Source organism: Apodemus sylvaticus, chromosome 23 (genome assembly GCF_947179515.1).
Source record: "Apodemus sylvaticus chromosome 23, mApoSyl1.1, whole genome shotgun sequence".
NCBI classification, from domain to species: Eukaryota; Metazoa; Chordata; class Mammalia; order Rodentia; family Muridae; genus Apodemus; species Apodemus sylvaticus.
Genome location: NC_067494.1, coordinates 26,566,278 through 26,579,119, shown reverse-complemented (window position 1 = coordinate 26,579,119; position 12,842 = coordinate 26,566,278). Strand labels below are relative to the sequence as shown.

Here is a 12,842-nt window from a genome sequence, read left to right as displayed (position 1 = left end):
CCATCTTTAACTTCCGACTTTAGCTTGCTTTATTGCTTAATGGATTTCGGCTCTCCCAGGGTGAGGGAAAAGTAATTAAGTGTAGTGGCTTTTAAATTCCTAATGGCTGTTTCGAAGAATAAAAATAAATAGAGTGTTGCCCAATCCGAGATTTTAATCTCATTTTTCTTCACTGTCAACTACAATGGCTTTTAAAAACAGCACCAAACTACAGTTCCAATGGTGTGAGTGACAAATGTAGTCGTTCTTCATAGAGTAGACGACCTTTAAATATTTTCGACAGTAAAAATACTTATAAAATATTCCAAAGAGCTACATAAAAATCATATATATTTTTATCCTTCAACACAGATTAAACAAGTCTCTTTTCATATGGACTGACTCAGACAGCATGTATGAACGTCACCTAAAATCTTTTTTAAAAACTACCTGCACAGAAAATTTTGCCTTAGATATATTATTGGTTGAGTTACCTATGGGGTAATCATATATCATGTTACTTGATCTTTTACAAAGAAATCATTTTTTTAAGGATCTGTTTATTTTTTTTCATGTATGTGAATATACTGTCGCTGTCTTCAGCCACACCAGAAGGGTGCATCAGATCTCCATTACAGATGGTTATGAGCCACCTATGTGTTTGCTGGGAATTGAACTCAGGACCTCTGGAAGAGCAGTCAGTGCTCTTAACCACCGAGCCATCTTTTGTTTTAAGACAGGATTTCTCCGTGTAGCCCTGGCTACTCTGGAACTTGCTCTGTAGACAGGACTGGCATCAAACTCAAAGATTCATCTGCCTCTGCCCCTCTGCCCCTCTGCCCCTCTGCCCCTCTGCCCCTCTGCCCCTGCCTCTGAAGTGCTGGGATTAACGTTGTGCCCCTCCCCCAACACCTGACAAGAAGGATGACTCGTAAAGACAGAATCATGCCCTCATGCGTGAAGAACAGTGGAGGAAGTGTGGGTCTGAGGCCCAGTTCTTATACAAGATCAACTGCTGACACAGGAACAGGCGTTTCTGGAACCACAGCCTATGACTCCAACGTATCTTCACCTTATCTTCTCTCTATACTCCATGCTTCCTTCTCCAAGGACATCCTGGGGTTCCCTTGCCCCCAATACTGACTCTCTACTGCTTGCCTCCTGCCCTAAGGATGTTCTATGGTTTCCATGTGCCCCCAATACTGACTCTATATCCCCTACCCTCCAGCTCCAAGGATGTTCTGGGGTTCCCTGGGCCCCCGATAGTCACTAGAATCAAACCCACTAGAAGTAGGATAACCTCCAACCGCTTTGTGAAGTCTCCTTTGCTCCTTACCAAAAATTACACTTCCTGGAAGCAGAGATAGAAGTCATACACCACCATGACTATAATTAATACCATAAAATATACACCAAGAAACTGCTAAATGGTAGAAATTTATATTATATGTGTTTACTACAGTAATAAAAATTACAGTTTCTCCTCACAACCCTTCTTTGAGACAAAAGTCTTCGTAACTATCCACAGAGACTTCCCACCATCGATCAACTCCAGGGTGGACTTGAACCAGTGGACTGCCACTGGCCTCCTTTCCCAACTAAAATCCCCACAGCTGCTCTGCACTCACTCCTACTCTGAGAGCAGACTTGTCCATGTGGCTCAGTGTGGTGAGACAGGTGAGGGACCAAGAGAGTGACCAGTGTGAGGAGGGCAGGCGGGAGGACGGCCTTACCTTCATTTCCTCCACCGCACACTCGAGTTCTTCGGGAGATTTGTACTCGAAGTCCCTCTCCAGGTAGTCCTCCTCAGCCTGAGCCATCCACTCCTGCATCTCGGCCAAATCCTTTTTCAAGTTCATGGCTTTTTCCTGACTATCTGACAACCTGCTTTTTTGAATAGCAATCTAGGAAGGAAACACCACTCCACTCAGTAAATACATGTTAATACATTAAATGCCAAGTTCTACCCTTTAATATTTAAAGGCACTGCAATGAATTTTCAGGCGTATGTTTTAACATTCAGGTAAAACGTTTTAAGTATCCTGTGCTGGTGCTGTGTAATATAGGAAATGATGAAAATATAATGGATTCTATACATTTTAGACGTGAACCTAACTAAAAGACATCTCCTATAACTCTGAAAATAGGGTTCACAGCTGGTGTTTTTTCTCCCTGGTAGCCTGCCCAGTGCCTCCCAACATTGTGAAAGACAGACAGCAGAACTAACTTGGTTTCTGACCTTTTAATTCCACATTAAGGAGCTTAACCTATAGCGATAAAGGTATATATAAAGGTGTATACATCAAGTAATTTAATTGTAACACTGTCAAATATGTGTGTGTGTCTGTGTATGTGTCTGTGTGTGTGTGTGTGTGTGTGTGTGTGTGTGTGTACAGGAAGCAGAATTCCCATGGTGTCCTCATATCCTTCAAATGAACCTAGAGCTGGGTATGTTCACACATTCTTTTGCCAGCACTTGGGAGGCAGAAGCAGGTAGATCTCTGTGAATCCCGCTCAACAGAGTAAGATCTGTTCTCAAAAAATAAGGGAAAAAAACTAAGGTTGAAAAGAACTATTATAAAAGATGTCCATAAGATATTACCCTACAACATGTTGGTTAGAAAAGAGAAGATAAACACTCAAGAGATGGCTCAACGGTTAAGAGCACTGGCTGCTCTTCCAGAGGATGCAGGTTCAATTCCCAATATCCACATGATGGCTCACAACTATCTGTAACTGTAACTCCAGTTCCAGGAAATCCAACACCCTACCCACATAGACATACAAACAGACAAAACACCGGAGGGCATAAGACAAAGTTAAAACATAAAAAAGAAAGTAGAACATATATTTGAAAATAGCTATCTGTCTGAATCTGGCTCAGTAACTTTGTGAAGAACTTCAGAGGAGTCTGGAAATATTTTCAGAGTTCCTCACCTAACCACAAACTTACTTCAGCTGAAAGAGATGATCCTGTCACACAGGAATAGTACAACCTTCTCCTGACATGTCCAGTAGCCTGCTCAAATTACACGTCTGAATAGAGGCCAGAGCTGACAGTAACCAGAGGCCAGGACAGGAACAGGATGGGCTCCCAGGAATGTGGGTTAAGGAACAGTCAGAGGCTTTCCTGCTCCCTCCCTCCAAACAGGAGCACAGGCCTAAAAATAGACTAGGAACTTTCTTTCCATGCCCATCCCGCAAGCTAGGGTGTGACTCCTCCGGGAGAAGCCACAACAGCACACAGTGCTCTTCCCTTGACGGATGCTCAACACTTTTGCTTGGGCAGCTCTTACTAAAACTATAACATAGTTTCTATGTGTGTATGTGTCTGTGTGTCCGTGTATCTGTGTGTGTGTCTGTGTGTCCATGTATCTGTGTGTGTCTATGTGTGTCTGTGTGTGTGCCTGTGTCTGTGTCTGTGTATGTATATGTGTGTCTGTGTGTGTCTGTGTCTGTGTGTGTCTGTGTATGTGTGTCTATGTCTGTCTATGTATGTCTGTGTGTGTGTGTGTGTGTCTGTACGTGTGTATAAAATGCAATACAGCCACATAAATGTAGACTTTTGGGCTCACTTCCAGAAGGTTCTTTGTTTACATTTCCTGAGCAACAGTAAATTTTATCATTTTAATGGATCCATAGAAAAGTTGAGAATAAAACCCACAAAAATCATAACTATACACTCAGTGTTTTGGAACAGTGCTAATTTCTGTCATGATCTCATAATATGAGACACGTTTCTGTGCATTCTTGTTCGACATGACCTTTTTTTTTTTACTTATTTTTATTTTGTGTGTAGGTGTATTTTGCCTGCGTGTATTCTTGTGTACCATGCGCATGCAGTACCCATGAGGGCCAGAAGAGGGCACATCAAGACCATCTGGAACTGGAGTTACAAGACTGTTGTGTGCTGCCCTGTGGGTGCTGGAAATGGAATCTGGGTCCTCAACAAGAGTTGAAGGACTCTTAACTGCTAACCCATCTCTCCAGTCCCAGGCAGACCTATTCTTGCTAATTACAATATATATAATATATTCTCTACAACTCTTTTTAATTTTACTAGTGAGTGATATAAATTGTATAGAACTGATCTAAATATTTTCCATACAATAGATTTTATAGTGTTGTGAACAGATGGAAGCAGGATGATGGATGGACGGATATCTATGACAGGAGATGGTGATGGCAGACCATGGATGGATGAAGACGATGGAGGATGAAGGACAGATGGAGGAATGCATGGATACAGGGAGACAGAAGATAAGGAGATGATGGATGCTGCATAGGTGCGTATTCCTCAATGTCACTTAGGAATGATGCTCTCTATTTCCTCAGACAAAATCCCCAGCTACTTACACTATCAGATTATACAGCAGGTATAAAAATATAAACCCGGCTAGTATATTCAGTGACATTACAAAAAGATTATTTTCTTGAGTTTGATCATGGCATTTTGACAAATGCCTATGTTGTAATTAGGACAATAATTTCAAGATCCTATCAAATACATATTTTCAGAGATAAATAGAAAATATAAAACAAGACTTGCTACTGATAAATCTTGGCATAGGTCCGTGGGTGTTTCTCTGTAGCATTATTATAATTCCCCTCATTAGAATATGTTCAAACTGAAGATGTTGGGCTAAAACAAGAACAAACCATTCATGCCACTGTAGAATAATGTCCCACCACCCCCCTCTACTGTTCAGCCTCTACCTGGTCAAAGTTAAAGCTTGGTTGTTAACTGAGATAATGTGAATACTATGCCCCCGGCTTTATTCACACCTCTAACTCACTGTCTTCTGGTTCCCATGCCCCAAGGGCACTAAGAACTTTAAAAGCTAAAATTTTAAAGAGAGGGAAAAAAAATCTAAGCAGCCTTTGTCTGTGCAGAGTCAGCCCCACCTCCATCCTTCCAGAACAGGACTCATCAATTTACCTGGCCCTGAGGAGCTCCTTCTCCCCAGTTCTTATCATTCAGAGAGCAACCACAATCCACACTGAACACATCATTTGCCAATATCCAGAGCCACCTGGATCCACCCATTTTCCATCTTACATTGCCCTCCACCCAAGCCCTGTCTCTGTTCCCAAAAGACAGTCTCCACATGGTATTTCTCCTGACCGCAAACACAATCTCTCCAGCCAAGAGTCATCAACTCTTAGATCTCTGCAATGACCTAAGTGCTTTCTCTGCTTCTACCCGTGGCTTTCTGAAGCAAACCAAACCCCATCTACACAGAAGCTGAAAAGAACTTAAAATGTCTATCGTGTGTCCTGTCTCTGCTCGAGACTCTCAAACTTGAGCGGGTAAGCTCAGCAGCCAAGCCTGGAGAACTGAGTTCGAACACCCAGACTCACACCCAGGTAGAAGAGTTACTGGAAAGTTACTTTTGGCCTTGACATGTACCAGCACGCATGCATGCACACACGCACGCACACACGCACGCACGCACGCATGCATATACTCACAGTAATAACAAACAAAATGAGTTAACACATTTTCAAGACTGCTCACACAAGTTGCCATCATTCTTAAATCAAATCCAGCCTGCTTGCCCCAGTGGCGGCCTATCTCTACCCTTCCTTCTGACCTCAGGGATTCCCAGTTCCCATATCACTAACTCCCTTCACTCTCACAGCTCCAGCACCCTGCGTGGGTCCTCAGGAAGCACACCCATTCACTGCCACAGCTGAGCTTTAAAACAGGAAACCCCCATACTCTAAGGCTGGACCCAGATCTGGCATGCCCCGCCTCTTTCTTTGTTTCAGGAATCTACAGCCATGTCCCAGTCTGAGCAACTCCCTGGCCAAAACCATTGTAAAGAAATCTACCTTCTCTTGACTCTGGGCTGTCCCTCCTGGACAGTTCACCTGCCTCACAGGAATGCAAGCCCCTCAAGGGGAAGCTTTTCCCTGGTCATTTCTGTGTCCCAGGGCACACAAGGAAGCTTGGCAGCAGACACTAAAGAAAATACTACACTGTGGCTGATTAATAAATATCTGCTGCTTAAGCGATTACTAGCTATAATTAGTGGATGCCACACTCAAATGTCCTCAAGGCAGGACAAGTGTCACGAATAAATGTGTGGAACTCGATTGAAAACAGAAAGAACAGAAAAATCCTGAGACCCACCGAGTAAGTAATACTCTTGCTTAATTTTAAATATATATATTAAATTTATATTTATACAATATACTAATATAGTAAACATATTGTTTATACAATATATATTAAGATATTTAATATATCTTGTATGTTTAATATTAATATATCTTTACATATCTTTTATATACCTTATATATATCTTATATATCTTTATATATTATGTATAATATATAATAAACAATCAAAATAAGTAAACATTTATATTATATATAATATATATAATATATATGTCTTTAATATATATTTAATATCCACCTTAAAATTAAGGAAGAAGATTGTTTGTGTATGTTTATATCTCACACACACATATCTATATCTATATCTGTATCTCCATTTCCATATCTATATCTATATATGCGTGTGTGCATATGTCTGTGCATGTGTGCGTGTGTGCTTAATTGTGTTTTATGCTTTCCTGTAAAAATTCTGGAGCACTATTTTTCAGTTTTGTTTTCGTGGTCAAGAGAAGCCAGTATCAGTGTGTCCCCCTCCTAAAGAAGGGGCAAAGCTCACCTCTTTGCTGAATTTCTCCAGTTGGGATTGGTAATCCACTAGTCTTGCCTGGACCCAAGTCTTGACTCCAGTGACTGGACACCTCTGAAGGCCAGTCTCAATTTCCCTCATGTTTTTCAGAGATGACTCGACCACTTCGATTTCATTAGCAAATGTCTGAATACAGGAAATAAGTGCATGTTAAGCCTATTCCTATGTAAACGGACATCAGTATCTCACCTATCGACCTGGAGCTTACAAATATTTCTAGGACACATTGCCAGGGAGTCAGGATTCTCAGCTACTTAAGAGATGGCTCACATCTAGAAATTCATTTTGCCTGGCATTTAATACAGTCGCTTGCTAAAAATTAAATTAGAATTACTTGAATCTCAGTGGGAAGTATGACTTTTAATTAATTTAGAGTAGCGATTCTCAACCTGTAGGCCGAATCCCTTTGGGGGTCACATATCAGATAGCCTGCACACCAGATATTTACATTATGATTCATAACAGTAGCAGAATGACAGTTATGAAGTAGCAATGAAAATAATTTTATGGTTGGTGTTCACCACAACATAAGGAACTGTATTAAAGGTCACAGCATTAGGAAGGTTGGGAACCTCTAGCGAGGACTGATGATTCTCAGGCGTGAACTGTGTTGCTAGCACATTTCATTTGCTAGATATGCTTCTCATAAAGGCTCATTGTGTGGTACAATGGCAGCGACACGCTTGTGGTAATCATTACATTAAGATCACCATCTTAACAGAAGAAAACGGCTCTGAGGAAATAAATTCACTCTTGTTCTTGTCACTATAACCACAGACGGCAATAAAATACGAGCAATCTGTCTGTCCTTATTAGCTATAAAGCCAAAATAGAAGCTTTATAACAAAAGACACTTTATCTAGACTTCATAAGCCCTATTCTTACAATTTTAATAACGGCAAATGACAAAGAGCGGGAAGAAAATGTTATTTATTCAAGTAGGACTGCCAGATCAGCAGAACTCACGGCACATTGGTCAAGCCGCCTCTGCAGAGCAGCAGTATCTGCCTGGGCCGCCTGCTCTTTCAGGAGGAAGTCTTTGATACCATTTGTCCACTTCTCGATGACTTCCGAATCCGCCTACATCGAACACAATAACAGAGGGGGATATTACTCGGTGACGTTCAACACGCCGCATCTCAAGATCTACTGGGACCAAAGAAAAAGCAACGTCTCAAAACCCGATAGCATCGTTTTCATTTATTTCATTTCCTCTTTGAAGTCTCCCAACTTGGAAAATAAGACTTTAGTTTCTCCTCAAGTAGACGTTTCCAAACATGACAGTTGAAGGGATCGTTCCGCAAGTCTCAAGCCACTCTGGAATAAACTATTTTATTCAAATGCAAGCAATATTTAGGACTAAGAGTCAAATTATAGGAAAAATGCTGTTCTAGTCATAATCAGCACAAAAAAAAAATCTTTGGCTTTCAACTAACAACTTAGAGCAAATTTTTCTGGGAAGTTACTGGAACTGGGAGCAAGCACACAGCACCGTGAAGGAAACATGACACAGGACTCCTCACTCTTCCACAGGCTGCCTCCTTCTTTGAAAACAGAACTAGCCTCTGTCCGGTGTATTTCAGTTCTTTTAACCATTCAAAGTTAGTAAGTACAATGAGAAGGCAACCGCTTTCTAGAAAGTAGGCTTTAGAGAGGAGATTGCAAAGGAGTACCTGTATTGAAATCAGTGTCAGTCACACGTAAATTTCAATACTAAAGAGGCAGCCATTTTTCCCAAGCCTCCTGGTCCTTCCTTGGCTACTCTGCCTTGTTAAGTTCCCTAACGCTTCCCTGAGCCCCCTGCGGTTCTTTCTTGATCACTCCTAGAAACAGAAGTAAACATGAATGGTCAAATTCCAAAGTGAGGGCTGGAGAGATGGCTCAGTCTCTGGTTAAGAGCACCGACTGCTCTTCCAGAGGGCCTGTGTTCAAATCCCAGCAACCACATGGTGGCTTATAACCATCTGTAATGGGGTCTGAGGCCAACTTCTGGTGTGTCTGAAGAGAGCAATGGTGTACTCAAATACATAATAAATAAATAAATCTTTAAATTTGAAAGTGACCACCATGTGTCTCCCTCGTCCTGTGAAGGCTAAATATTCTTTCTTTGGCGACATTTATAGGGCAATATAGCTGGGTAATGCACAAACCATTCTGATTCATGTGCTCTTGAGACAACAAAAAAATTATTTAATATTCCTATAATATACCAAACAAAACCAACTATTACTATTCTTATAAAACTGGAATGAATCATAAAGACAGAACTCACCATACAGCAAGCTTCACCTATAAAACAAATTACACCTATAAAATACCACCAAAAACCATTTTTGGATTTTTCTTATTGAGAGGTTGCCCCATGTTTCTTTTGGGTTAAACTCGTTTGTTCTTAAATACGGCAGGAACAACATAAAAACTCACTAAAACCCCAGTAGTCTCAGTAATTACCTCAAAATAAGCTTCCCCTACCAAACATTGCTTAACAGATGGCTAGTATAACTATAGAACTTGATCATTATAAATACCAAATTTTGTTTTGTTTTGCTGACAACAGCAGTTTAAAAAATAGACCAACAACAAGCCAACAAAATAATTAAAACTTTTAACCTTTCAGCCTCTCTTTGTAACTTTCCTATAGCCTCTCTTTGTAACTTTCCTCTATTTAGAAAGCGGACAGAGAAACACAATTTTCTACTGGGTACAGGTTCTGGTCTAGTTGGTTGGTTTCAATTGGGTTTCTTGCTTTTTGAGTGTTAGGATTTTTTAGTGGCTTAATGACACCCGTTGTTTATAATTAATAAATGCTAATAAAATGGAAGTGGGGCCGGAGGGATATCCCAGCAGATAAGGGCACTCACTGCTCTTACTGAGAAGCAGGGTTCTGTTCTCAGCACCCCCAAGGCAACTCACAACTGTCTTTAAATTCCAGCTATGGACGATCCAGCACCCTCTTCTGGCCTCTACTGGTACTGCATGCACAAGGTACAAACATATGTGCACATACTCAGAAAGGCACATAAAATTTAAAAATAAATCACTAAAAATAAAAACTGGGTTTCACAAAACACGCTTTTTAAACTTGCCTGTTTACCCTGTTGCCTTGTTAATCTTCATTCTTAACTCCTAGAGAACATAGAATTTCTGCGGTACTAGGAAATCCACGGAAGCTAATTTTGAAAGAGGAAAATCGTTTCACAGCTGCTAAGATTTTTTGTCATTAACACATAGAGGTGCCTCATACCCCAAGAGGGCTGACAGTCACAGTCAGCTCTGACTGAAAAAGACAGCTTTAACTCATCACTGGGAAATGAGAGGGAGTTTTAGGGTATCAATCACCTCTTCCTCGCCTTCTCAGATACCCCGGACACAGGTGAGGACACACAGCCTGGGGGGGGGGGGGAGGCACCTGTTCCTTCTTCACTGAGAAGAGAGAAAGAAGAATGTAGCAGACACACAAGCCACACAAATACTCATCCTATCAAAGACGGAGAAACAAAAAGGCACCCTGATTTGCACTACAGAAAATCCAACGTGTAATCCCTGTGCCCCATGATGGCGTGATGCCGAGCTCACCAGCTAACAACACGACTAATTCTGGTCTTGGCACCTCGGTTGCTCACCTGCAAAACCAGAATAATAGCAACCACAACTGTGTTTAATTGTTCTGAGAACCACAGAGGGTGTTGGGACAGAGATCGCTACACAGGTGCCCGCAACATGCGCTTAGCACCCACGAAAGCATCTGCCTCCATTATTAACAACACAGACCTCATTAGAGAGTGGATGCCTCCAAATTCTAGAACTTAGATCCTGTCAGAGATGCCCAGGAAGGCCAGAGCAAAGATGTGTTTGCTAAATATCAGGTACTTTTTTTAAAAATTGCATCAACATTAACATTCCTTCAGTCCTATAACTGTTTTACAGTACCTGGAAAATGGCCATCTGAGAGAACTCAATAGCGGTGCATCTGACGGACACAGTCAAAGAGCTCAGCAGAAGACAAGGCAAGTAAACGGGAACCAGTCCAAACTTTAAAAAGGCCTTGCAGGAGCAGATTTACTAGGTACACCACCCTGTAGCCACACTGTGTACATGGCAAGGGGTCACCTAGGCGCACCACCATGTAGCCACACTGTGTGGTAAGGGGTCACTAATTAAGACTAGCTGACACCAGGAGCAGAGACTCAGCCCCACCCTCCTTATTCACACTCCCCAGAATAGCTATTCTTCCCTGGAAGGAAAATCTTCTCATATTCCTGTAGCAGAAACTGCCTCTCAATACCACAAGCCAGCTCATCTGAAGTCAGTGCTAATGCACTGTGCAAGACCACTAGAACATTCGAAGCAAGCTTTAATGAAATACTGGCCAGGATGATGGACTCTGGTCAGGTCCATCCCAGGGTTCCAAGAAAATGGAGTCACATTTTGCCAAGACTTTTCAAGCAAACCTATAAGGCTACATATTTCCCACCAGGTCCAATCAGAGATTAAGTCTACATCCTGATATACTTCCTGCCAGGGTCACTCCTGCCTGCCAACATGTGATCAAACACATCTGGTGCAGTTGGGTCAAACAAATTTGTTAAGGGAAGTAATAACATGTGCCTTGTTATCTTATATAAACACCAGTCTCCAGTATTCCAGGAAATATCTGTCCTTGGACAAGGGGCTTACAGGTTAGCTTTGTCTCAAGGATCTCCTAAGACACTAATTAAAACTTACAATATAACTCCGTCTCTCACCTTAGTTTCTCAGCTAAGTCCCAAAGAACATGAAAGAGTTCACAAGAACAATACAGTCTCTCTAGCCATCTAAATGTCACACCACTAAAGCACTTAGGAGTTTACAACCCACAATGACAAACAAAGGCTTCTTTGCCTCTATCCAACTTACTGAACAAACGCGAGAATACACACACGTGGACACACGTGGACACGCACAACAGTTCTTTAAGGAACTTCTCTTCTTCTAAATAAACTTAAAATTCCTAGGAGGAGCTCGGGAGGTGGCTCAGTCAGTAAACTGAGACTGATCTGCAGAACCCACGTAAAGGCAGGACATGTGACAAACACTGGCAAAAGGTAAGATTCCTGGGAAACAGGGAGATTCCTGAAGTCCACCGGCCAGTCAGAACAGCCTAACCTGGGAGCTCCAGGTCCCAGAGAGAGAGAGACCTTGTTTTAAAACAGTCCAAAGATAATCATCTCATCTCTGGCCTCCACCCATAACACGCATTTAGCTGATTTAACCTTTCTAGAGAATGCTAGCCTGATATAATAATTAAAACATGCCCCCCCCTCATAACACACATATTCTCTGTCTATCTGTCTGTGTCTGCACGCATCCATCTCTCTGTCTCTGTCTCCCTCTGAGTGTACATTCCTCTGTGTCTCTGTCTGTCTCTGTCTCTCTGACACACACACACACACCACATTGCCAGTAAATTTCTACTAAAAATGTCTACAAAAAAATTAAGCTAAGACAGTAATCATTTCTCATTCTCATTTTTACTCATACATATTAAAGTACAATGAAATTGCTAACAAGGTGGTTATTTAGGGGACCTTAAAACACCAAAGATTCTCCCTTGGAATGGTGAAAAAAATTTAAAAACATTGACCATCCTTCCAGAAACTTCTTGAGCAGGCAACACCCTAGGTTAGGGTCACAAAGAAGAAACGTAAAGTCAATGACTCAATCCCTTTGCACCTTACCCTGTCCCCCGCCTGACCTGGAGACAGAAGCAGTTTGAAAGCTTGGACCTCTGGACAGGAAAGCCTGAGACTTGCAGGTGCCTGCAGCCCCTCACACTGGACCACAGCCTCAGCCCTGGCATTTCCCCTTCCTGCCCCGCCCCTATCAGCTGGAGTGTATGTGGATCCTGAAGCTGTTAACTTCTGTCCCAAAACAGGGACGAAACCTGCTTTGAAAATAGAGTTAGAGTAGGAATTAAAGCAGAGAGCTTCCTATTTTGCTCAGATACTACCTGGGGCTTCAACAGATACCAGAAGCCTACTCAAAAGTCTGTCATAAAATGGTGTTTTGTCACAGATAGGAAGACAAAGAATAACACTGCCACCATATCAGGTCATCTAAACCGGTGTCCCTAAATCCAAGGTGTGGAATGGCCCACTGTCTCCTGGAATGA

The 12,842-nt window shown here is 41.8% G+C and overlaps 1 protein-coding gene across 5 annotated transcripts in view; it reads right to left on the bottom strand.

Moving 5' to 3' along the window:
- Window positions 1-12,842, bottom strand: part of Utrn (utrophin) — a 508,244-nt gene that overhangs the window by 327,302 nt on the left and 168,100 nt on the right. For all 5 annotated transcript variants that reach the window (XM_052169847.1, XM_052169848.1, XM_052169850.1 and 2 more), the window contains 3 exons: window positions 7,658-7,771; window positions 6,662-6,817; window positions 1,713-1,883 (listed from right to left, as the gene is read on the bottom strand). In XM_052169847.1, the coding sequence (XP_052025807.1) occupies window positions 1,713-1,883; window positions 6,662-6,817; window positions 7,658-7,771 (441 nt within the window). The remainder of the gene's footprint in view (window positions 1-1,712; window positions 1,884-6,661; window positions 6,818-7,657; window positions 7,772-12,842) is intronic.